The sequence below is a fragment of the Pogona vitticeps genome, chromosome 1, assembly GCF_051106095.1.
Source record: "Pogona vitticeps strain Pit_001003342236 chromosome 1, PviZW2.1, whole genome shotgun sequence".
In the NCBI taxonomy this organism is placed as follows: domain Eukaryota; kingdom Metazoa; phylum Chordata; class Lepidosauria; order Squamata; family Agamidae; genus Pogona; species Pogona vitticeps.
This window is the reverse complement of record NC_135783.1, coordinates 199,746,798-199,773,664: the sequence shown is the minus strand read 5'-3', so window position 1 is coordinate 199,773,664 and position 26,867 is coordinate 199,746,798. Positions and strand designations below refer to the sequence as shown.

Genomic DNA, 26,867 nt, shown 5'->3' with positions numbered 1-26,867 from the left:
TCTTTGGCTCCCTGAGGCAAACAGCCAGTCACTTCACCCCATCCCATGGAAGCACATTGGACTAGTGTCTGAATTTCACGTCAGCACTGATGTGGGAGCATCTTGAGGGAGCACTCTGAGGGTGGCAGGTTAGCTCATGAAGTGCAGAACTAGTGGCAAACACAGCTCTCCCTCCCAACTAGGTACTTCAGCAGGACCAGCTAAGGGGCAGTTATTGCTGTCGGAAGCAGTTGCATTGCTGTTCCTAAAGGTGCAGCCAGCCCTGGTTGTTTTATCTGCCAGAGACTCCCAGTCTCCTATATGAGGCCTTCATTTCCTCTTGTTAAGAGAGACAAGGTTTGGCATTTCAGTTGGCTCTATGACTGGATGGTGGAGAGAGGGCCACATCTGTTGTTGCCACGCTGTTTCTGCCTTTGCTGCAAGCTGAGGACCCTTCATGCGTGGCTGGAGATGGGGGAAATACATGGAAACATCAGGACCAACGTTCCCTCTAAGGTGTTCATGCAGAGCTCCTTCTGTGCCGCAGAGCAGCCACTGGTGTCAGTGCCTGTTTCTTTCCAAGTTTCTGATGAAACCTCACCCCTCCCTCCTGTGCTCAGACAAGGCTCCCACACAGCAGGGATGAAAAATAGAGGGAACATTGCTCAGGACAGTGTCTCCTTCTTAAGTTTAAATTTACACTGGGGTGCTGTCTGTCTCTGGGTGGAAGACCGTTAGAAAAAAACACAATTTTGTAACACTTGGGAATGATACATTAACATTAGTGTATTAAAATCATCACTTTTGCTTGCTTGTTTCATTTATTTATGGCATTTATAATCACCCCTAATATTCTGAGATCTCAGAATTTCAGAATACAACAAAACACCCTCCAATTTGATATTGTAAAACCATGCAAAACATTTTTGTAAAAAAACCCATATATTAAAAACAGCAGTAGCAGTCCATTAAAGTCATGATCCTTAATCCCCCGAGGCTTTGGTGAATGACCATGCTTAAACTTGACACCAACATGAGGTTAGGGTGGATGCCAACCTAGGGGGGCAGCATTCAGTAACTGAGGTGCTGCAGCCAAGAAGGCCTTTTCCCTTGTCTTCACATAAAGGATCTTAGGGACTAGGCAGGTGCATAGAGGGAGAGGTGACCCCTCAGGTGTCCAGGTCCCAAACTGTTAAAGGTCTTATAGGTCATCACCAACACCTTGAACTTGGGCCAGCGGTGTAGTAGCAGCCAATGCAGTTTTTTTTCCAGAACTGTTGTTATACAGCTCTGAAAGGTGTTTCTGCAGCACTTGTGTTGTCTTCAAGGTCAGCCCTATATAAATTAAATTACAGTAGTCTAACTGGGAGGCTACCACTGTATGAACTGCTGTAGCTAGGTTGTTCCTGTGGTGGGGTACTTCAAGATAGCCCCAGACACTGAGCAACTGCGCTCACCTGAATCTTGAATGACAAAAGTGTACTTCATACGGAGTGCAGTCCCATTCTACCTAGCTCCCACAAGCGGCAACTACCAAGCCACAGAGCCTCCATCTTGTTGGGATTCAGTTTCAGTTCATTGACCCTCATCCAGCCCTTTAGAGCCTCCAGACAGTGATTCTGCACATAACATAGCCATAGGTGATTTTGTTGACAAGGAGAAAGAGTTGGTTGTCATCAGCATACTGATGGCACCCAACCCCAAAACTTAGAGTGACCTCTTCGGGAGATCCATACAGGTATTGAACAGCATGGGGGCCATGTGGCACCCTGCAACTTAATCTCTATGGGGCTGAAGAGAACCCCCTCCAGTTCCATTCTCTGGAACTGATCCTGCAGGTAGGAATAGAACCACTGTAGCACAGTGCCTCCTGTTTCCATTCCACAGAGCTGGTCCAAGAAGATTCCATTATCAATGAGATCAAAACCTGCTGAGAGATCTAGAAGGATCAACAACAGGGCAAGCTCTAGAATTCTGTAGAATTTCTTTCAATTCAGAATGAGAGCTGCAAACCAACAATATTTGCAACAGTTGTGTTCTCATTGATTCATTTCAGAACTAACTATAGAAATGATTGTTCATTTCCATAAAGCTAGAATGAAACAATATGCAGCAAGAACAAATGTATGTAATATAGGACCACATGTTAGAAAGAGGACATTTTGGCTGAGCAAAGGCAATTGAGTAAAAAGTTTACAGTGGTGCCTCGACTTACGAACGTAATCCATCTCAGAAGATGTTCGTAAGTGGAATCAGCATTTCCCATTGAAATTCATTTGAAACCCGATTAATCCATTCTGACTATTTTTTGTTTGTATGTAGAGGCGCCAGCTGTAAGTCGAAGCATTAATTCTCATAGGAACTAATGCAAAACCGGTTAATCCATCCTCTACCATTAGGAAGAGAATATTTTTTAAACCTAAGATGACTTCAGTTTTAAAAAGGGCAGGAAAGGAGGGAGGGAAGGAACAATGGGGAAAAGAGGAAAGAAAGAAGATCATCACTGGGGCACACAGACACCCCCCCCCCGGACAAAGGTTTGTGCTTTTAAGCACAAAAAGAGAGAAGACACACAGAGAGAAGACAATGGGGGGGTGGGAGAGAGTTTGGAGTCTAAAACACATTTTAAAACCACACATGCTAAACCCACACATTTTAAGCCAAACCAAGCAACTTTTAAACAGAACACATTTTAAAGCACACCAACCAGCACAGACCCTTGCAAAAAACATTTCTGATTTTAAAACCAAAAGACTAAACTCCTTTTTAGAGCCCACCAGCCAGCAGAGACATCTTGCAAAAATCCTTCCCAGGCTGCAAAAACCATGTATGTACAGTAAATACAGTGTACAGTGGTGCCCCGCATGACGATGATAATCAGTTCCAGGAAAATCGCTGTTTAGCGAAATCGTCGTCATGTGAAATCAGTTTCCCCATTGGAATGCATTGAAACCCGTTTAATGCGTTCCAATGGGGAAAATGCCTCGTTCTGCGAAGATTGCCCATAGGGAAGCCATTTTGTGAAGTGCCGATCAGCTGTAAAAATGGCTGCCCTGTGAAGTATGGGTCCGGAAAACACAGGGCAGCCATTTTGTGGAGCCGGAAAAATCATCGTCTTGCAAACAAACAGTTCACTAAGCACAGACCAAATCGACGTCAAGCGAAAATCCCCCATTGGAATGACTGTTTTGCAAATCGCTGTAGCAATCGCAAAAAGTCATCATAATGCAGATTGGTCATTCAGCGGGGTTGGCGTCCTGCGAGGTACCACTGTATTCACCCAGAATAGGCAGTCTCTCTGCTTAAAAAAAGAAAGTCAAAAGTCCAAAAATTTAAAAAAGCCAAAAAAAATACAGTACGTATAGTACAGTACAAGGCAAAACCAGGCAGTACCAAGCAGTCTGAAGTCTCTCTCTGTATCCACACTCCCTAACCACTGGGACAAGCGAGGTAGCGGACAAGCAGCCTCTTCGCTGGCCAGCAGTTAACTGAAAGTTCAAATTTCCCACTTTCCCCTCCTTCCCGTGTTTTTTTCTGTTCATAAGTCAAAGCTCCATTCACAAGTCAAAGCAAAATTTTGCGTCTGGAGCTGTTCATAAGTCGAAATGTTCATGGGTGGGGCATTCGTAAGTCGAGGCACCACTGTATATGTGTTGTACTGCCAGAATTCCATTTGCCTCCAGAAGTTGTTGAACCACAGTTCCCATTCTTCATCATTGACTACGGTAGCTCCTACTGGACAGACAGTCCAACAATGGATTGAGGTCTACAATGTACTTTGCTCCAATCTATAAGAACCACGGTACTTTGTAAAAACCTGTGCTGAAGCTTAGAACTCCAACCTTTGAAATATATTTATTTTGCCTTCAGATAGTAAGTGTAACCTTTTATTTTACATTTTTAGGCCTTTCTGCAAATGTGCAATCTGCCAGTCCAGGTGGTTTGTAAGGCAAATGCAGAATATATGTCTCCATCTGGTAAGTATTGCAGTCATTTATATTACACGTGTGTTTGCAAACTATGACAACAGTCTCTCATCTCAGAGACCAATCAGATTTGTTCTGTATGGGCTTGTTTCTTGCTCTGTTATGGATTCTGTTTTTTAAGGAATGGAAATAATTCATTTCTGCATTTTGATTGTGGCAGTGCAGTGCAATAAAATGGAATTATTTGCTTCAAAAGTAGGCATGATACAAGCTCCATTGCTCCTATAGTGACCCTTGCAGAGCAAAACACAGCTGAAAAACCTACAGACCTCCAGATATTCTTGAACTTCACTTTCCTTCATTCCTAGCCTCTACTGAGCAGTGTCTGGTTCATCAACCTCTCGAGGGCAGAAGGTTTGCAACTCCAAACTTCCTGATTTGTGGTGGAACTGAAACAGCATGCACAATCTTCTCAGTTTGTCATCTGGGCAATATCTGTCATGTCCTGAAATCACTAAGAGAATGTCTGTTATTCATTAAGCCTGATGGTCAACTAATCATGTTTTGTTATTTTTCTACCTCCACTGTTGTTGGGTTTAAGTAATTACAAAAAGGCTAAATATGAAACGTCTTTCAGTTTTGTCCATGGATGATTACATAGCTTTCCCCACTGCTCAGCACAAAAGCCTGAATAAGCATCATACATGATTCTGTAGGTATCTGTTTGGCACTTAGTCCCCTTGCATTGGATAGGACTTCCTGTAATATGAGTGTGCCCCAGATGAGGTCCCTAATGGTGTGAGGTTAACTCCACAGCTGCAGAAGCATCTTTCCCCTCTCTGGGATTCTGTATGCAAAGGATGCCTGGTTGGCTCGGCTTTCATTCTCCCCATCTGTTAAGAGCCTTCTGAGGCACTGAAATGCTGACTCTGCCTGCAAGGAACACCAAAAGATCATTCTTTATATAGTAGCTATGTGGAAGTAAAGTCTGGATCGATAAAACCATTGAGAGGTCTGGAAATTCAAAAGACCCGCGTGGCTTGTGCCGCATACGTCATAGTGTTGAAGCTTTGTTTCTTGCTTACGATGGCTTTGTGAATCTTTCTGACTGGCAGGAATACCCTGGATATCACAGGTGCCTTCTTAAGAAATTCTTTTAAATGGTTGCTCTAAGGTTTCCTTAACACAAGGAAGAAAATAAAGGGAGGCGATTGGTCCTCACCAACCAGATAGGCGGGGTATAAATTAAATAAATAAATTAAAAAAAAAACATTTAGTCCAAAGCCATTCCCAGGTAATTCCGATGCTCTCCTCAAAAGGAGATCTTAGGCTTAAGGCCTCTGCAGCTTGGGAAAAGAACTCTGAGCAGTGAAATTCATTCTGGGCTGCCTTTTCTTGAGCTGAGGTTGCGGCACCAAGGGTTAGATGACAAAGGGAGTAGAAAAGAATTAATTGTCCAATTGACTGTTAGCAAGCTCACTGAGAACTCACTGAACTCACTGATGTGAACCATGCTCTGCTCATTTCTCATCTCCCATCTCTGCCAGGAGATGTGCCTACATCTTTACAGGTACAGTAAAGTCCTCCTTGACAGCCATGTCCCCTGGTCCAAGTGCAGGAGAAGGGTGCCTTATGCCACCATTACAGGATGAGCCCACTCTTGCTCATATGTTTCAGCCACTAGAGCTTGTGTCTGCATTGTCAATTCTACAGCAAATTGCTGTTTGAGGCACTCGTCAAGCAGCTTATCTTCTGGTATTTTGTGAGGGTTCGGTTTCTGGCTCCTTTTGTTGTTCAAATAAACTGGGAAACATTTACATTTTTGAAACAAGAGTAAAGTTGATTGGGGTATTTAACAGGTAACTGGTATCAACAGGCTTGTTTCAAGGTCTTTCTCCTTCCGACAACGGGTCGGGCAGGGGTTTCCCATGTTCTTCTCGGAACAGGTTCTTTTCACCTGTGTCCCAGGGATCTGGCCAGTTTGTAGACAAATTCTGGTCTACCGCTTGTCCTGGTTCACCTTCCAACAGGAGCACAGTGTCTTCATCCCGGTTGTCCATCCACATGGGGCATCCGGAGGGTGTCGGGGTCTGCCAGAGTCCTCTCGGTAGTCCCTCTCACCCTCCGTTCCAACCTCTCCTTTCTCTCTCGCTCCTTTCTCCTTTTCTTCTCTCAACTACTGTCTCCACTCCCTGGCCTCAGCCTCTCCCCAATATGATGGTCTCTGGGGAATCTCTCTCCTTCTCCTGTAACCAGCCTCCTCTTTTGGTATCCTCAGTTTCTCCCAAGCCCTGGTCCAGGGATCCTCCATCCAGACCCATTCCCAGCCTGGGGGTAACTGCCTCTCCTCCCTTTTTATCTCCTCTGTTCCCGCCTCAGTCTCCACCCTCTCCTTCCCTTCTGTTCCAGACAACCTCACGTGAGTGCCTTCGGCCGTTAATTTCTGCATCTCTCTTTCTGATTCTTGGGTGTCAGTCCCCCGTTGTTCTGTTTTCTTGGGGAGGTGAAGCTGGCAGGGACTGCACCTCTTTCTTGACAGTGTGAAAGAGGGATGGCACTCCGGCGAGAGAGATACTACTCTCACCCCTGTCTCACACATTTCTAAACATATACAGTGGTGCCCCGCATAGCGAGGTTAATCCGTTCCGGATTAACCCTCGCTATGTGAAATCGTCGCTAAACGGAATGTAAAAGCCCCATGTTTAATGCGTTCCAATTGGCCCTAAACTTACCGTTCAGCGAAGTTTCCTCCATAGCGGCAGCCATTTTCGCGCCCGGTAAGCGAGGGGTGGGCGCAAAAACGCTGCATGCGGGCATTTCGGGCGTCAGGCGGCCATTTTAGAACCGCCAAACAGCTGATCGCCCGACTCTGTGGGAGGTTTGGGGGGTCGGCAGCAAGAGGAGGAGAAGAGGGAAAGTGGGGGGGAGGACGCGCGAACGCATGGCTTCCCTCCCTTCGCCTGCCTGCCTTGCAGCCTGCTTTCGTCCCTGGGGGCGGCAGGAGAAGGATGAGGAGGAAGAGGGAAAGTGGGGGGGGAGGACGCGCGAACGCGCAGCTTCCCTCCCTTCGCCTGCCTGCCTTGCAGCCTGCTTTCGTCCCTGGGGGCGGCAGGAGAAGGACGAGGAGGAAGAGGACACGCAAACGTGCGGCTTCCCTCCCTTCGCCTGCCTGCCTTGCAGCCTGCCTTCCTCTTCCCGGCCAGCGCGGCCCCGCATCACTCTGGCGGCGGCGGCTCCTTCCTGGCACCCTTCGGTAAGCGAGTTTTCTCCATATGGACGGACGCTATGCCTCCGCATTAGCGATCCCGGAGAAGGGATCGCTATGCGAATTCGTCGTTATACGGTGCGCTCGGTATGCGAGGCACCACTGTATTGAATAAAATGTAGCCTGACTACAGTTCACAAATGACTAACTCTCCCCTCTTGATTCTCTCTCCCCCCCCAAAAAAAAATATGTATCCATTACATTTTTATGCAGCATCAGTGAAACTGGTGTAATGTTGAGAAAACTAAGTGTGGAATCTATTTCATCAGATGGTGTTTTGCGGAGATACTAAGGATTCATCCTTCTATCACTTTTGTTGTTAATTGTTGTTATGTTGAATCCAAGTACTTTTGAAATCACATCCAGAAGAATGAATACAGTGACAGTTGTTAGAACAGAGGGATGAAGTTAATTGAGTGGTGCAGATTTGCAAGTACAAAAACAAGATACAGTGGTGCCTCGCTAGACAGTTACGATTTGATACCCACTTTGGAAGCAGATTCGCTGGCAAAAAATGTGTCAGAAAACATAGTGTCTTTGTTGCAGTTTTGCTGATTTCAGTGGAGCACCTAGCATGCTCTTGAATCCAAGGTGAAATGGATTCAAATGAGTTATTGTTTAAAAAAAAATGAAAAACAGCATATGAATGTCCTTAATGAATAAATGAATAGGTTGTGATGATAACTCTGACTTGCTCAGGAATGTTAAAGTATACTGTTTGTTTTAATTGCAGGGAAAGTGCCCTTTATACATGTAGGAAATCAAGTAGTTTCCGAACTGGGACCCATTGTGCAATTTGTGAAAGCCAAGGTAAGAAGCTTAAAACCGATTACAGTGGTGCCTCGCTTAACGAGCGCACCGTCTAACGGAGAATCCGTATAACGATCCTTTTTTGGGGATCGCTATACGGAGCTGCCCCAATCGCCGCACTCGCTTTGCGACGATTGGGGCGTCCGGCGGCCATTTTGGAGCCGCCGAACAGCTGATCGGCGGCTCCAAAATAGCTGCGGACGACCCGAAATGCCCCCCCGCAGCGTTTTCACGACCTCGGTAAGCAAGGGGAGGGCGCGAAAACACTGACAGGGGGCCATTTCGGGTCATCTGGCGGCCATTTTGGAGCTGCCAAACAGCTGATCGGCGGCTCCAAAAGGGCCGCCGGACCGCGAAAACATCGCTGGAGGGGTAAGTTTTGGTGCCTATTGGAACGCATTAAACTAGGTTTAATGCGTTCCAATAGGCTTTTCCTGCCCCGTACAGCGATGTTTTCGCATAGCGAAGGTTAATCCGGAACGGATTAACCTCGCTATGCAGGGCACCACTGTACTTGGTAAATATCTCTTCAAGAGTTGCATCAATTAACTTTGCAGCTATTAAATTGTCCTCATTCATAGGCATCCTTGTCTCGAGAGACTATGGTAACGTGCTCTGTATGGAGGACTTGGAACAGCGTCTAGTGTTTTGACGCTGTATGCGAAGCTGGAGTGTCCTCTCCAGGGCATGAAGCCGGGTAAAATCATATGGAGGATAGGCTGTTACCCAAGCAGCAAATCCCCCCTCTCCTACAGTGTAATAAAATTGCATCAAAGCTATGGGAGGTAAGACGGCATAATTTATTCTGCATGATGAAGTTTTCTGTAAGGGGTTCATGAAGAATTAGTAAGCTACAGGAAAGGACCCAGTTTGGCAACGTATCTGGCATTGTTTTTGCTGATGAGATTGGCCATGTATGCAGACAGCAGTTTTGAGGTCCACGTCTATAAATGGGCATCCTTGTAGCTATTCACTAAGATGGGGTGGGCGTGGGAGGCAGCTGAGGCTCTTGGCCCTCCAGATGTTTTGGACCTGAATTTCCATCTTCCCTCAAGAACTCCTGTCTCATAAGGAGCACTTGTAGAAACTCAAAACATGTCCTTCAAACACTCTGAAGCTTAAAAAGGATTTCTAAGACTGGACCAGGAGCTCTAGAAGTTATGTGGGAACTTCTTCTGTAACAGAAACTTGGAACATGAAAAGAAGGAACAGGTCTTTCCCATGAGTGTGGTTGCTGACACTGATTTGGATTCAGATGCGCCTCCCACTTACAGGAGGAGGAGGAGGAGTGGTTCTTGCTACTGTTAATTTTATTTACAGTGGTGCCTCGCTAGACGATAATCCGTTCCACTGAAATCACTGTTTAGCGAAATCATTGTCTAGCGAAAAGCATTTCCCCATTGTAATGCATTGAAACCTGTTTAATTCGTTCCAGTGAGAAAGAATCATCGTTGTTCTAGCAAAGATCGGCCATAGGAAAGCCGCTTTGCGAACCGCCGATCAGCTGTTTAAATCGCTGTCTTGCGAAGCTTAGGTCCCGAAAACACCTGTTTGCGAGTGCGGAGGGAGCTGTCAAAATCATCGTCTAGCGAAAATCAGTTTGCGAAGCAGGGACCAAACATTGTCCAGCAAAATTTCCCCATAGGAATCATTGTTTAGCAAATCGCTATAGCGATCGCAAAAAGTCAATGTCTAGCGAAAAAACTGTCATGCGGGGTAACTGTCTAGTGAGGCACCACTATATATTTTTATTTATAAGCTGTCTTTCACCCAGTAAGGGGAAGTCAAAGTGTTCCCTTTCATGTTTTCCTGCAGCACATAGATTTTTCCAGCCAGTTCCTCCTAAAATTGAACAGCAGTTCCCAGAATTCTCCCAAGAATTACCAGAGCAGAATTCTGGAAGTTGGAATCCAAGAGCACCAATCTGCACACGCCTACCACACATTCCTCTCCCCTTTGCCTTGGCCCTCTCAGGGATCCCTGCAGAGGAAGGGGGCAGCTCATCTTCCACATTCTTCTCCTGCTGGTTGGCTTTACCACATGACACCCATAGGACACTCTTCTGCACCTCATAATGGCATCTCCCTCTCCTTCTCCTTCCTCTCTTTCCACAGTGGAAGTGACCTCCACATGTCTGTCTGGCCGGCTGGCCTGTTCTAGCAGGAAAGCCTGATGCAATCAGCATCAATGGTGACAACAAGGCTGGCACTAGTTGGTTGGCTCTCCTTCATTCTCTCAGCTGCTTCATCACCAGGCGCCATGGTGTGATGGATGCCCACAGGGAGCGACGTTCAGTAGCCACAGCTGCAAACGCTGAGCCGAGTCAGCAGACAACAGAAGGAAGCCTTAAAGGCAGCAGTGGTACCAACTGGGGAGCCTTAGGTGTTGGCAGTACGGTGGGCATTGCCTGGGACAGGAAGGAGGCAGTCATAGCCACAGCTTGGGCCAGGTAGAAGTGTGCATATATGTGGTTTTGGAGCTGTACATCCCAGACTTCTGCTTGGAAAATATTTGGAGAATTCTGGAAGTTGCAGTCTGATTCTGGGAGGTGCTGCTTGAGGAAATCTGGAAGTTCCACTCCCAAAACATGAAAGGAGACACCCTTCCTGCCAGTTACTCCCTCGGTCTCTCAAGAGCTCCTTTCACCTGCCTACACTCTACCCTGAAGCATTGGGGCACACTGCTCCCTCCTACCCCCCACCCCCCACCCCGTATGACAAGGGGCAGATTTATACATATTTGCTTCCCTCTCCCCTTTTTTTGCCAGTGAGATCTCTGCGTAGAATTAAAAACATCCTTTCCGCCCACAGACAACAATATGTGTATCTAATGTTCTGGTTTTTATAAATGCCAAGCAATTCTATCTGACTTTTAAGGTGATAGTCTCCCTTTCCCACAGACTTTTTGTCTGATCATGAAAACATTTTTTCCAATTGTGTAAAGTTTCTGGATGTGTGGGATATGCCTCTATAATTTTGAGAAAGAGACTCTTGGTCGGTCTACTTGCAAGTCCATGTTGACTGCACAAGATGGTTCTGTAGTTCTCTGTATCTGTAAGACAGTTTTTTCACTAGACATTGACTTTTTGCGATCGCTACAGCGATTCACAAAACAGGGATTCCTATGGGGGAATTTCACTGGACAATGTTTGGTCCCTGCTTCGCAAACTGATTTTTGCTAGACGACGATTTGTACAGCTCCCTATGCACTCACAAAACAGGTGTTTTCGGGACATATGCTTCGCAAGACAGCTATTTAAACAGCTGATTGGCGGTTTGCAAAGTGGCTTTCCTATAGCCAATCTTCGCTAGACAACTACGATTCTTCTCCATTGGCACACATTAAACAGGTTTCAATGCATTCCAGTGGGGAAATGCTTTTTGCTAGACGATGATTTCGCTAAACAGCAATTTCAGTGGAACGGATTATCATCATCTAGCGAGGCACCACTGTATCTCTCAGTTATTTGAATGACCGGTAGGCAGTAATTTTCTTCATCTCTTTCCTGGAACCATTTGACTGATTCTATCATGTAGCCCCATATGTGATCAAATTTAAATAATAATTTATTCAAACACTTCCTTTTCATTCTTCTGTTGAGATATAACAGTTCAGTAATTTTAAGATAACTTGAATATAGCTGACTTTGTCACAAGGCTATGTTGCAATGTTGTAAAAAGTATTAATCCCTAGCATTTCTCTAAATTAGCCATGTCCAAAATAAAAATATTCCTGTGCACATAGTGCCAAATATTAGAATTTTTACATTGGAAAACTACAGTATTTTTCATTCATTTAGCTGAGGTAAATAGCTCTTTGGTAAACTCCTCTTTCAATTTCTATGCATTCAGATGCCACTCTGAAAATAACCTCAACTCAGTGTTATAGAATAGAGACCACTGTAGTATCGGAAAGTTTAACCATCTCAAACACTTTGCCTGAAAGATGGCCACATGCAATTTGTGGGTGCCAATTTGGCGTTGCCCCTTATTGCCACATGCAAATGTTTATGGATCAGTTATTCACTTGGTTTAAATCTTTAAAATTCTTGGCTATCAATATTCGCCCTGACTCTGGAATTAATTTGCTTTGTAAACTGATGCCTTTGTATTATATTTTATTGGCCTTATCATGATTTACTTCTGTTTGTTTACAAAGATGTCATATTTATGAAGGCTACTCAGCTAAAAAGCAGAAGCAAAACAGATCTGTAGTTAGAAGTATTTTTTTTTCTGCCGTTTCTTATGCTTTTCTACTTAAAAGATTATATTTCTATACTTGCTTTATTTTTCTGCTCGAAAATTTGTCTGTCTTTATTTTTCTGCCAGAAAAGTTGTTTTTGTGTGTGATGCTGTGATATGGCAGGACAGAGGAGCGAATGAAAGCTCTGGACATCAGCGGGCTTTGAAAAAAAAACACCAAATGGATAATTTTTGCTATTCTTTCTTTCCCCCACCCTTTCCCTCTCATGCCTTAGGGCCATTCACTTAGTGATGGCTTGGATGAAGTCCAAAAAGCTGAGATGAAAGCCTACATGGAATTAGTCAATAATATGCTTTTGACAGCAGAGGTATGGCAAAACATGGGTGACTTGTCAGTCTTGGGAAATGAATGATATTGGGGAGGGGGGAGAGAAGGTGCTTTGCTTTGTGATGTTGCAAGCTTGAGAGCTACTCTTTTTTGTATAAAACACAAGGGCCGCCACATGATTAACAATTAAACTCGAAAGGCACCACATTTCTAATTTATGTATTGGAAACCAGGGTGGCTAAGCTGGTGGCTTTTTAAAAAAAAATCAAACAGGATCTTGCTGCTACACCATGACATAAAACAGGTAACCACCTTTTGAGGTACTAAATATTATTATTAATGGCCTGTTCGTTAGGGAGAAAAAGCAAAGCTACAAGGAATATTTCGTTGTCTGTGTAACCTTACGTGCTATGAAATTCTCCTCTTTGGTTCCTAGCTTTATCTTCAGTGGTGTGATGACGCTACAGTACAGGAGGTGAGTGATTCTGCAGCATTTATCTTAATTAAATTTTAATGAGGAAACACTTTTGCTCACAATTGCAAGTCCCTCCTCATAAATGAAACATAGGGATTTATACCACTAATGATATCATATTTTTTTGCTTTAATTTTGCTTGCATACACATTTTCAAGGAGACCTCTGTATTGTTACAGAATACGCTGGTCTCAAAATAGAAATGTTTTCAATATATTTTAGAGGTTTATGTTGCTTTTTGTCTGCAAGTTACACACAGCTGTGCAGGACAGAACTCAGAGTAGGGCCATGACGGTAAAACCACCAAAGCCACCTGATTCATTTTGTAAAAAGCAGCTTTGCTGTCAAGTACAAATAATGCAAGTGTTCTTCTTTTGTTTTTTCTTAAAGATTACTCTCTCACGATACGGATCCCCTTATCCTTGGCCTCTGAATCACATTTTAGCCCATCAGAAGCAATGGGAAATCCGGCGTAAAATGAAAGCTATTGGCTGGGGCAATAAATCACTTGATCAGGTCAGTCACTGTTGCTCCAAAGACGAAATACATACATTGCCTTCAAGAGTTCAAGGAAATGCTTGTTTCCTTGCATAGAATTACAGTGGTGCTTTGATGTACGAACATAATTGGTTCCGGAACTATGGTCGTAACTTGAAATGGTCGTAAGTTGAAGCACCATTTCCCACAGGAATGCATTGAAATGCAATTAATCCATTCTGGCCGAAGAAAAAAATCACCAAAAAACACTGCAAGACCCATCAGAAGCATGATTAATCCGTTCTGGTTGGGGGGGGGGGAGAGAAGCAAACAAACAGTGCAAGACCCATCAGAAATGCAAAAAAAGCAAAGCTAAAAGCAAGCAAAGTGTACAGGATCCATCAGAAATGCATCAAACATAAAGCAGAATGCAAGTGAAGCACGCAAGACCCATCGGAAATGCAAAAAGAGCAAAGCAGAAAGCAAGCAAACCGTGCAAGACCCATCGGAAATGCAGAAAAAGCAAAGAAAAAAGCAAACCATGCAAGACCCATTGGAAATGCAAAAAAGCAAAGCAGAAAGGAAACAAACCATGCAAGATCCTTCGGAAATGCAAAAGAAGCAAAGCAAAAAGCAAACAAACCACAAGACACATCGGAAATGGGGAAAAAACCCAAAAAGCAAACAAACCCCGCTAGACCCATCGGAAATGGGGAAAAAAACCAAAAAGCAAACAAACCCTGCAAGACTCATTGGAAATGAGGGGGGAAAAACAAAAAGCAAACAAACCCCGCTAGACCCATTGGAAATGGGGGGGAAATCCAAAAAACAAACAAACCCTGCAAGAGCCATCACAGTATAGAAACATAATCTCACCACCCAGCCCAAAACCACTCTGTAAAACCAACCCAGAACAGTTTTTAAAAAGCAGAAAGCAGCACCATACCTCACCATGCAGTCCGAAGCCGCCTCCGATTGCACTCACTCTAACCATTGGGGTGAAAGAACTACAAAGAAGCAGCCTCGTCACCTACCAACGGTTAGCAATTTTAATTCTCCGCCTTTTTTCCCTGCCTTTTTTGGTTATAACTCAAAGCTCCGGCCGCAAGTCGAAGAAAGATTTTGCGGCCGGAGGTGGTCGTTAAGTCAGTACGTTCTTAAGTCGAGGCACCACTGTATCTATGTGTGCATTAAACCCACAATTTTAGATCAGTTGTCATGTGATTGAAGAATTTGTTGTAGGAGTTTTAAGACATGGGTTTTAAATCTGCATATCCATAAAAGCATTGGTTGGATGTGAAGGAGCTTCTTCTGTTGAACAGAGCTTTCCTGGATCCAGCCCAGTAAATCAAAAGCAAACTTTTCCAACCTGGTTCTCTCCAGATGTCTTGGACTACAGCTCCCTTAAGTCTCCGCAAACCCAACCAGGAGTCAGAAACAGTGCAAATTTTAGCCTAAAATGAGTGGTGAGGCCCAAGTTGTTCTAAAACAGGACTGGGGGTGTTGTTGAACTACAGTTCCCATTAGGCCTGGTCAGCATAGCCAGTGGAGAGGGGTGATGGGAGTGCCAGTCTAACAGCATCTGGAAACTGAAAGTCACCTTTCTTTGTGAAATCAAGATGCATACACATTTATTGCCCACACCCTGTTGTCAGAGGCATTTTGTCTTAAGAGAAAGAGAGAGAAGGGAATGAGTCTTCAAAGTCAGCACTTGCCTGCCATCCTAGGTGAGATTTGAAATGTTTAATATTCAGGAGGAGTTGTTGTTTTTTAAATGCTGTCCAGACAAACATTGAGTCCCTACTGTAGAATAGTTTGATATCTACAACTAGTATAGTTTTATCTCTTGAGTGATTTCAAGGGGAGCCCAACTGACTGTCTCAGTGAGTTGGAGGGAGTGTGGTTCCCCAGTGTGCCTCCCAGGAGAAGAGCCAGGTTGTGGGGTCTTGGGCAAACTCTTAAGGTCTCAAAGCACCCTCAAGAAAGAGGGAATGGTAGACCAGGAGTGTTATACCCAGGAAACCCTGGTAAGGGTTACCATAAGGCAGAATCAACTGTTAGATGGATATATTTAACATAAATTCCTGCAATAATAATAATAATAATAATAATAATAATAATAATAATAATAATAATAATAATAATAATAATAATAATAATAATAATAATAATAATAATAATAATAATAATAATAATAATGGTGATGGTGATGGTGATGGTGATGGTGATGGTGATGGTGATGGTGATGTGATCCTTGAGGTTCTTTGGATTGCCTTGTAGTCTTTGACTCAGATTATAATCACAGGACGAATGTTGGGCATAGTATAGTTCCAGCTGAACTGAAAATACCACAGATTTTCATAGTTTCAGCAAGCATTTTAAATGCATACAAAGAACTAATGTAAAACTTCTGGTTGTGGGCCACGGAGAGAGACCTCTGTGTTAAATACTTCAGACTTGCTTTGAAGGAATAAATTGGGAGTTCCATGGAGGGCTGAGAAGCTGAAATGCTCCTACGGCCACAGAGAATAGCACCCATGCCCCATTGTATCCTGGGCGCTGTCTTGAATCTACATATTAACTAAAGAAGCATATGAATTGTATTGTTAGTTTGTTTGCATTTTTATTTATGCACTTAGACACAGAGGAGCTCATAAGAGAACAATGTCATGTTGTGAATGCACTGTTTGTAGCAGAATAAAGAAGAAATACAGAAGCATATTTGAGGAAAACAACTGTCCTGCGACATTTCCCTGCTTCAGATAAAGGATGAGATAGCCCTTCTCCCCATATTGGAACCATCTACAATATTTCCTGTAGTGATACCTACAATTAGCTTTAAACCCCCATATATTGCTGAAGCCATCCTCTAAAAGCTACATCTTGTGTTCTTTGTGTGCCTGCTCATTTAGGTCCTAGAAGATGTCGATCAGTGCTGTCAAGCCCTTTCTCAAAGACTAGGAACGCAACTATATTTCTTCAATAAGAAGTAAGTTATTTCTATATTTATGTAACAGAATCTGCTGTCCAGGAAGCGGGTGGGGGGAGGTCTCTCTTTCTTTCCCACATGACAGAGAGAGGGATCCCTCTTTGCCGTATCTTTTTCTCCACAATTCCTGCTCCACCACCACCATCCCCAGTTTTTTGTGCAGGTCAGGTTTTGCCTGTCGTTTACAATTTGCTGGTGACAGGAATAGTGGCTTGGTTGAAAAGCCGACATGGAGGTAGCTATTCCCTGTGTGAGCAAAAGGTGCTATTCCTCAGCTCTTCGCTTCTTCAATTGCCAATGGGATGGTGGCGCTGCTTATGTATTTATTAGTTCCGTGATACAGTGGTTCCCCGCATAGCGAGGTTAATCCGTTCCGGAATAACCTTCACTATGGGAAAACATCGTAAAACGGATCAAAAACCCCAATTGGAAAGCATTAAACAAATGGGCCCAAAACTCACCGTTCTCCGATGTTTTCCCTTGTTCCGGCTGTCATCTTGGGTGTACCGGTGGCCATTTTGAGCGTCCCGGCGGCCATTTTGAGTGTACCAGCCCATTTTTTGTGTTCTGGCGGCCATCTTGGGTGTACCAGTGGCCATCTTTTTTTGTTCCGGCAGCCATCTTGGGTGTTCTGGTGGCCATTTTTTGTTCCAGCGGCCATTTTGGGTGTACCAGCGACCATTTTTTTGTTCCGGTGGCCATCTTGGGTGTACCGGCACCCATTTTTTGTGTTCTGGCGGCCATTTTGGAGCCGCAGAACAGCTGTTCCCCCATCGTAATGCGAACGTGCCCTCGCATTAGCGATGGGGAAATCCGCATCGCAATGCGGATTCATCGTTCAACGGTGCACTCATTATACGAGGCACCACTGTATTCCCCTTTCCTTCTCTGAGTCCAAGGCAGTTTATGTGGGATTTCCCTTCTCCCTTTTATCCTCACAACATGCCTGTGCAGTAGGCCAGGCTGAGAAGAGCCACAGACCCAAGATGACACTGTGGATTTCATGACTGAGTGGGGATCAGAACCAAAACCTTCACTCTGTGTGACCTCAGAAGCCACAGTAGGTGTTACAGACTAGAAATGCAGAACAGCTTTGATATGATGCCTTTTCAATGTACAAATAATTCTGTCTTTTCCAGTTTTCAAGATCTTGATTTTAAACAGTTTTTTAAATTGATCTGAATTTTAAATTCCATCCTATTCCAAGGGTTCATGGTGGCTGATGACAATTAAAGGGATGGTGCAGACAGACGGGGCAAGAGAGAATGTTGATATTGCTTATTTAAATCCAGTTTGCAATAATGATTCCACAGTGCTAGGAAATTGGTCATTTCATTCATTCATTCATTCATTCATTCATTCATTCATTCATTCATTCATTCATTCATTCATTCATTCACTCACTCACTCACTCATTCATTCATTCATTCATTTAGATTTATACCTCACCCGTCTGGAACAAAGTTCTACTCCTGGCAGCAATCGGGATAGGAATTCTTCAATGACAAAATTCTTCAGAATTAATGGAAGAGGATATTCTGTTCTATTTATTTTTATATGCTTCTGTTCCTTTGACACCCCCCAACGTCTCCTAATCAAATCTACTTCAGTTAATTTACCCCAATATCATTTGTACCTGCCACCTCAAAGTCCTTGCTTTTTCTCATACAGACTTGAAATTTGTTTCCACTGTCCAATTCTCTTAAGAGACCAAGAAGATGCAAGATTTTAAAACAGGCCACTATTGCCTAAGTGATCACCCATTATGCCTAGTTCTTGGTCTTCTTACCCTTCCAGAGAGCTCTGTTGTTGATGGCAATTAGTGAGCCATATCATGGAAGCCGTATTACGTTGCCATTCCATTGTTGGTATCTCGGAGCCTTAAATGGAGGGCAATCCCAAGTGAAGCTCCCCACTGTCAGAATGCTGTCCTTGAAATGCCTCCTTAGCACACCGTGTACAGAGCTGCTTCTGATGCATAGTACGGTAACAAGGGTGACTTGTTCTGCTTCCTCCTAGGCCAACGGAATTGGATGCCTTGGTGTTTGGACATCTCTTCACAATCCTGACAACTCAACTGATCAGTGACGAACTGTCCGAGAAAGTGAAAAGCTACAGCAACCTCATTGCGTTCTGCAGAAGAATAGAGCAGCACTACTTCGAAGGTCATAACAAAGCCAGCTCAGCAAGTTTGCCATCCTCAGCGGCCAGGCGAACGTTGATGAGCTAAATGTTTTGTGGTGGTAGAAATTGCCCAGTGGATTTTTAAATGTCTTTTTCTTTACTTTTTGCAGTGTTTAAAAAAAAAGGATGGTAGCGACAGCTTTTAGCAGTTGAGCTCAGTACACAACTTGCTTGAAACTGCCAAACTGTTCTAGCCAAGCAGAATCTGTGTATGATGAATTTGGCAAACACACTGCATGTGAAATGAAATTATTGGAGTTGTCCATTATCAGAGCCTGCATGCCATTTTAATATCACTCCAAAGTGTCCTTGGAACATTGTGAAGACTTAACAACAATAAAACCCATTAGTCATTGTGCAAACCCTTTCGCTCCATCTTTCTAAAAGCCTTTTGCATCCTATAAGGTTCTTGTAGTCTTTTGATCATTAGCACAGCTTCTTATAGAGCTGGTAAACTCAGTACATGCCTGGAGCTAGTCCTGAAGAAACTATTCAGACCTCATCATGCTGTTATCATGCTAGAGATCAAGGGGAAACTTTTCCTCCTGGTTAGATTGAATTAGCACTCCATTGCCCTACTTTCCTGGGGGCAGAGGGAATCAGTGCTTTCTTTCGCTAGCTAGTGGTGCTGGGAGTTGTAGTCTAACAACGCTGAGATGAACATACATTGTTCACTGTCCTAGTACTGAAGTCACTGGAGTTGATCAAGCAACAGTCATGTGAACATAAGCATTTTTACCCTTTCTTCTAAGATAGTTTGTTATATTCTGATTTAAGCTATAAAGAAGACTTAGGCTGGAGAACAGTTTTGTCGTAGGATATTTTAAACTACAACTTCATTCATGTCTAGAGTTGGAAATCTTGGCTGCAACATCTGGGAACTGAGGTCTAAAACATGGAGAGGACAGAAGGCTTCCTACCTGTGATGTAAAGTGTGCTGTGCGTGAGGACAGCCAGATATAAAAACTCAGAGAAAGGACACTCAGAATCTGTTAAGACCCCATTTTCTGCCCCTCCCCACCTCTCTCTCTCCCCCCCCATTCCCCTACCCCCACCCCTGTCTGACCTACCAAACCATCTCAGCTTTATCATGTGAATAAAAACTATCCCTAAGAAGATGTCAGTGTTTTTTGGAAGCTGCTGAGATGTGGGGGTGTGCATGAAACAATAATGAACAAGGCTTTTGTTAACGAGGGGTTTTTTTGCCCATAAAGTGCAGTGGCAGAGTTGTTGTCTGTTACCTCATGAAGATCGTGTTCGCATTTGTGTCTTGTTTGAATCTTCAGTAATCTTATGAGCAGCAATTCGCAAAAGAAAATGGTTTCAAGTCTTGTTCAGCAGCATCCCATCAACCTTTTAACTTCTTAAGACCTGACATTTTGCATTAACTTTGTTTGGATGCATCTTTCAGATTATAAATCCCAGCTATCTAGAAGCAAACGATACTGATCTATTATAAACAAATAAAGCGTGCATAAATCTATTTGAGCCACTCAGACTGCACTTAAGGATATGGAGATGAGTGAATTACATTGCAAACTCAATAAGTAAAGTAAGATGAGCTATGATACTATAAGACTATTTGAGATAAATATTTCTGCTGAACATAACTGTTCACTTCTCCCCCACCCTCCATCTCAACCACCCTTTTTCCTGTGCTCTGATTGAGTTATCAGAATGCTCCATTTAAATCAGATTAAGAATCAGAAACACTTGTTCAAATGATAGGACTAAGTACTTATTGCACTCTTTCAAAGTTTTAATTCAGAGGAAGTGGCATTTCAAGAACTAATACAATTATCTGGTCTTGAATATATGTCAAGGCTCGGGGTTTGTAACACTGGAAAATTAATTTTGAAACTTAACCAAACTGCACTGTAATGAGGTCTGGAAGAACCACTGAAATGTAATGTCACTGTCAGCAATGAAAGTTATTTTCATTTCAGTTAGACCTGGGTTCTTTAATCAAGGAATCAGGGTAATTAATCAATTAAAGGTTTAAATTGTGATTGAGGGCAACTAACCACTGCTCCCTGCTAGTTGCTAGTTGCTGTGCCTTCATTATCACCCAACACCATTTCCAGGTTCTCTGGAGCATTGGAGGAGAAGCCAACGCAAAGAGCACCCCATGACACTTTCCGAAGATGCGATTTGTGTTCCTAATACAAAGCAGGGCATGGAAATAAAGGACCACAACATACACAATTGTTTGGAGAGAGAAAAATGACAAAACTTCACTGTTTACAGCAGCCCGTGCCCGTGGCACAGCACTGGGAATGGATTCAGAGGATCAGTCCAATTGCCTTCACACCATCCTCACCCACCACCACCACCAGCTCTGTACAGCAGTTTGGGGCTCCCTGCCGCATGATGGGAAGGAAGGCCTGGACCTCTGGGCCCTGAACTTGGCCTGATGTTTTTGTCTTTTAACAGCAGGTCTCCCCAATGTCTTCAGAATCATGTTGAGGTCCATGTGGAGCAACGAGGATCCAACAGCATGACTCCCCACTGGCCTGAGCCTGCTGATCAAGGCATGCCCAGGCATCCCAGGTTAAGCTTGGGCCCTGTATTTCTAAAACATTGTGTCAAAGCATCAGGCCATTCCCCTTCCTAGAATACAACACATGTACTGTATTTTTTCCCTTCCTGGCTTGGCTGTTTGAAGTGGGCTGAACAGCTAAACAGGAATGTGAGTAGACAGCCCTTCCCAACCTGGGTGCCTCCTGATGTTTGATTATGATGTCTGTTCTCTCAAGACTGTTGGCCATGCTGGGTTGGGCTAATGGGAGCTTTAGGCTGAAATGTCAGCAGACTGGGGGACCCTAGGCTAGGGGCTGCATGGTGCCATCTCTGCTGCTGCTGTGATTTAATTCCTGAAGAAGTTGGATGCCTCCTACGATGGTGTCTCAGCTTTGACCCTTTCGACTTGAATGACCTGCTTGAAATCTAGACTCCCAACATGGTACGGCCTCTTGATGGCACCGCTCTCGGCTCCACGGACACCTTCAAACCTCATCCCAGATTAAGGTCTGCATCCAAGAGAAGGACCCTCTGAAACACCGATCTTGAAATTTTACTAGCCCCCAAGAAGTGTAAGGCCTGTACCTCAGGCTGCTTTTCTTCTAATTCTCAGAACAGATTCAAATCCACCCATAGACATGTCTCAACTGATTAAAATTCATTGGATCACTTTTTAAAGGACTGCTGATCCCAGTCGAATCACATGGGCTCAGATTTTTATTTTTTATGTATTTTCTTGGTATAGTTGTATCAATGAAGATCTCCCTAGGTGTTACAAAGAACAAGAGGTGAGATTATAAACTAGTCAAGTCAAAGGGAAATTAAATGGGGAAAGGGACGTTAATGTCAATGACGTTAACACGAGCCAGCTGTCTGTGGAACAGTTACAGATAGCAGAAACACCCTAGCACTAGCAAGGGGTGTAACATAGTGTGAAAAGGAAATGTCCTGATTCAGACCTCTGGTGAGACGGTGGGTTTTCCTAATCCATTGTCTCTTGTGTCCATTTATTAACTTGATAGCTAAAATCCTGTTGTGCATCATAAGTCCCCCAACCCAAGGGTCCCTTGGGATTCCTTTGGTTGTGGGGAAGTTGTGAGGGACAATGGTATGCAGGGAAGTCTTTAATTTCAAAAAAAATTGCCACTTTCAGGAAATCATTCTGGGGAGAGGCTGAAATCAGAACATTTTAATTTCTGGAAAGTCCCTGCAGCCGATGGCTTCATCAGCCTTACACAGCGTTAGTTAAGGCAACAGGATTTCAGCCAGTGATCGCTCTGTTTGTTCTATGCAGAACGCTAAAAGACATTTAAGGTGTATGCCACATTGAAGAGTGGGCCAAGGAATGAGCTCCTGTTGTTGTGACGGATGTTACTAAAAGGGCAATGTCCAGATAAATAGGAACACAGGGTTGGCATTTTCTAGTGGATTCGGTTCCTAGGTCCCTACCTCTGTTACCTGGTCTGTTGTTGCTGGCAAGTAGCTGATTTAGAAGGGGGTCTTAGGTTGATAAGCAGGGATAGATTTCCCACTGAGGCCCTTGGAAGGGAAATGCCATTGCCTAGCTCATTGATGGTCCTTCTGAGTGATTCCAGTTGAGAGTTGTAAGTACCAAGTTACATCCTCCTATGTTCACTTCTAGGTCAGTCCTGCAGCAGACTATTCCAGCAGGACTTTTTGCTTTGTTTTCATTTCACACAATGGGTGTTTCAATTTGAAAAATGCCCCCTGTAAATCCTGATATGTGTCTCCTGGAGTATTTCCTTTCACAACCCATTTTTAAAGATGAAAGGTGGCTTGCAGAAGGGTATTTTACACTGAAGAAGCTGGAGTTTTGTATTCAGTCCTCTCCTTTCTCTTCTGCTCTGGGCAGTACCCCTCTCAAATGAGCCCCCACCCCACTGTGGCATCCATATGGAAATTTTAGAAGGGCCATCAGTGTAATGCCATATTTGGACCATGTCAGGGTATTTTCATAGAACCTCTTATTTACAGGGCAACTTAATTACTTAGAAGTCTCTTGAACCTTCTCAAAAAAGGATTCTCTGTGGTAACAGGGGTGAGGAACCTGCTACATTGCGGTTGCTGCCCGTTTTGATCACTGGCCACGCTGACAGGATGATGGAAGTTGGGAAGCAATATCATCTAGATGGCTGGTTACCCTGCATTTGTTCTGGGATCTGGTAATGAAACATATGGCACTTCATGAAGACCAGGAGATCATGGAAGACTTCTCAGAATGCCCTAGCCAGCCAACATGGCTACTGTAGGATTTGTAATCCAAAAAGCAATTTTTCCAAGCTCTAGCAAAGATGGTGTATGCTGTAATGTTTTTTTTAAAAGGGTTGTTTAGATTTGCCATGGAACACAACAGAACTTAATGCAAAATGGTCATAAGCCATAGTTGGATCTTAACCAAAAGGTACACTGGATTTGCTCACCTTCAGTGTTGGAGGGGCCAGGGAGAAGGATAGTGCAGTTCAACAATATTCGGACAGCATAGTCACAGTCGCTGTTTCAAGTCACTGGAGTATTAAACTGAAATGGTAGGAATATGGAAGCACTGACATTTGGTAGTTACAAATAAGACTGTGCCAGATCTAAGAACCTAGTTGGGTGAGCTGCACTAAGATCTACCTACCTAAATGTATCTTGACTTGAATCTAACGGAATCTCATAACCTTAGCTGGACTACATTTCCTCTCTTCTGCCCGTCTCTTGCTTGCTACTTTTTAGGAATTTTGTCATGGCTCTCCTCCTAACACAGGAGATGCTGGTAATAAATTAATTAATTAATAATTATCAGTCACTGGTTGTTTATTTTCTGTTTTCCAGGTGCTTTTTAAAGGTTCTGCTGATTGCTATTTATTACCTGCTAGAGGAGAAGTTGTCATTTTGGTACAAGTAGAGCATCAAGCCAGAACAGTACCAAATTAACTAAATTACCTATACATCAGTCAAGATCATTTCTCTGATTTATGGAATTTGACACAGAAAGTGCTATTTGCCCTCTGATCTTATCATAAGTGCTTATTTTTATTCATTCATTCATTCATTCATTCATTCATTCATTCATTCATTCATTCATTCATTCATTCATTAAATTTATACCCCACCCAGCTAGACCGAAGTCTACTCTGGCTGACTAACAATAAAAAATAAAATAAAAACAATATAAAATTAAAAAACAACAATAGTAATATAGTTCAAGATGGTGAAAAAAATTCAAGTGATGATAGGAGGGAAAGCCTATACTGTACATCTCTTCCCTTGAGACTGGCTTGAGAACTCTAGCTGGTGATGAACAGTACAGCCAGGGGCAGCGTAGAGTGTGTTGTCGCAGAAACATGGGGCATGGGCTGAAAGAAATGCACTGGCCATGCAAAAGGTTTTGCTACTGTTGTACAAAGCCCTGCATGACTTGGCCTCAGGTTACTTGAAAAAAAATGTTTTTCAGTCTGGGAAGGGCGACCGTGCCTCCACAGATGTAGTGGGACGGCAATTCCATCACCAAATGACTAAGTTTGCTAAGAGTGATGGAGGAGGAGTCTAAGAGCCAAAAGTTGCACACGTATGTGAGATTTTAAAAAAAGAGAGAGAGAAAGAGCTGGAGAACAGGCTAGGAGAGGGCGCTCCCTCGGGTTCTCATCAAACAGGAAGGGCTTTTGGCAGAGCAAGTTCAAGTGTGTCACTGGCAGAAAGGATGGCGATGCCAAACACTTGCCTACGAAGCCCTGTTCCACTGGCTTGTTTGGCTCTCAGCAGGCTTTGAGACCTTCCACAACTCTTCCTGGGGGAAAACACCTGGTGAAGAACACGCAGGCAGGGCGAATGGGCACCTGGAAAGATTGCCCCCCCCCTTTCTCCTCCTCTTTTCTGCTGTATCAGATTTCACCAAGGCCCTTAACTCTAACACATGCCGGGTGGCTCTCTGGTGTCTAGTTTTCCCCCCACGGGCATCACCTGAAGGAAGTGCTTGTGTAGGGGAAAATCCCCTTGGTAACAAACCTTGTAATGATGATGAGTTAATTAAAGGGCATCTGAGCAACTGTCTAGAATAAATAGGTGGCCTTCAAAAGCAATGATTGAGCCTCTAGGTTGCTTTGTAATAATTTGAGCATTTGCACCTGCCATAATTCTTTTGCAGTTGTCAGAAAACAGAGTAGATACTCTGGCGGGTGGAGGGGAGGGAGAGCTCTCAGCATCAGAACTGTCTTCCCTTTTGTTTTGGGTTGTGTTTGTCCACCATCATTCTTGTACTCCTTTTTCCAAATGAGGTTTATGGTACGAAGCCAAGTTAAGTGCAGCTTACTTTTGAGCACATTTCCTTGAGTGGTGTGTGGCTTTGCAAACTATTCTTAGCCTTAGTTGAGAGTAGCTGCCATAACAGCATTCTAATAACATAATTATGCATGACAAAATCTACTTCAGAGGAAGAGAAATGCATCACTTGAGCTTCAAGGGCAGGACCGTGTTTTGGTTACAGTGTTTTTTAAATGAGGGAGGGGGGGAGACTTGGAACAATCCACTCCAGATGTAACAGTGGGCAAATTTCTATGCCCACCCCCACAGTGTGTAGTAGTGCAGTTGTGGTCTTTGTTGTGGCACTTGCTCCACTGGCTAATGGCAGGGCTGCTAGTAGACAAACAGTCACCCATTTGCATTGTCCACTGTCGCTGGTGTGGGTTTGCTAAACTGGTACTGCCTATGCTAGTTGAAACTGGCATACCAGTGTGCTACTACTTCATTGCTGTCTGATGAGTGGCGTTTGAGCAGCACCTCTGGGTTTGCAAAGGGGAGTGAAACAAAGAGTTGCGTTATTTTCCCATATGATTTCTTTCTAATTTTACCATTCTCGCTATGAAAACATGAACAATCAATTCTCAACAAAGACTTCCAAATGTTGACTGAAATCCTATTGCTCTGCATAATAAATCACAATTAGAGTAGACCCGTTGAGTTACTAGAATTTACAACTCACCAAATCTCCACCTATTTAATGAGCTTATTCTACTTGCAACTTACTTGCTATGCTAAGCAACAGGAGTTCAGTCATTGTTAGCATTAGACAAACCCAAATCAATGGAAAAATTGCATCTCAGTTTTAGCTCTCACTGACCAAAAGTGTCATTTAGAAGAAGCTGTCCTTTCATCCCACACCATGGGAACAATTTTTGTGGTATTCTGAAGTGGTCAAAAAAAAAAAACAAACCCAAACCTCCAACTGCATGGTGACTCTTGGGTTTATCAGGTTTTTCCATGGCTGACATGTTCAGTCAACCAAAATGTTGAGCTCTGGCTGAACTTCCATTCAGTCCACAATATGGAAGAACACGAAAGCTGATGCAGATTCACGTTAAAATGTAACATTAAACACATAATAATATGAACACTTTAAACGCCTTTTGTATTTTAGCAGTCGAGCAGTTGAATTCCTTTACAGCGACCAGTCAGTCCCTTCAGTTTTAAGAGATGGGCCATAAGTTCCAAATTGCTGGCTGAAGAAGAGCTTGAAACCAACCTGCATGCTTACAGCTGCTTCCATCTAAGAAGCTTGCCTGGCCTCCACACCATCAGCCAGGTGAACTTGGGACATTAAAAACGGCCCCTAAGTTTGGAGCTGCCCACAAGAACTTGATGCACAGCCTTGAAGAAGAGGATTTATCATTGAAAGCTCAATGTTTCTTCTTTGTTTTTGGTTTTATGTTCTTA

General features: G+C 43.6%; 1 protein-coding gene across 3 annotated transcripts in view; it reads left to right on the top strand.

Annotated features, from left to right (window-relative positions):
* MTX2 (metaxin 2) overlaps nucleotides 1-18,997 on the top strand; it is a 69,146-nt gene extending 50,149 nt beyond the window's left edge. Inside the window, exons 4-11 of one of the 3 annotated variants that reach the window (XM_072980525.2) lie at nucleotides 3,884-3,956; nucleotides 4,274-4,319; nucleotides 7,904-7,980; nucleotides 12,458-12,550; nucleotides 12,947-12,985; nucleotides 13,376-13,501; nucleotides 16,375-16,451; nucleotides 18,471-18,997. In XM_072980525.2, coding sequence (XP_072836626.1) covers nucleotides 3,884-3,956; nucleotides 4,274-4,319; nucleotides 7,904-7,980; nucleotides 12,458-12,550; nucleotides 12,947-12,985; nucleotides 13,376-13,501; nucleotides 16,375-16,451; nucleotides 18,471-18,681 — 742 coding nt within the window. In that variant the 3' untranslated portion in view covers nucleotides 18,682-18,997. Of the gene's footprint in view, nucleotides 1-3,883; nucleotides 3,957-4,273; nucleotides 4,320-7,903; nucleotides 7,981-12,457; nucleotides 12,551-12,946; nucleotides 12,986-13,375; nucleotides 13,502-16,374; nucleotides 16,452-17,887 lie in introns of all 3 variants that reach the window. The other 2 variants (XM_020806258.3, XM_020806255.3) reach the window with 2 other exon arrangements.
* The last annotated feature ends 7,870 nt before the right edge of the window (nucleotides 18,998-26,867 follow it).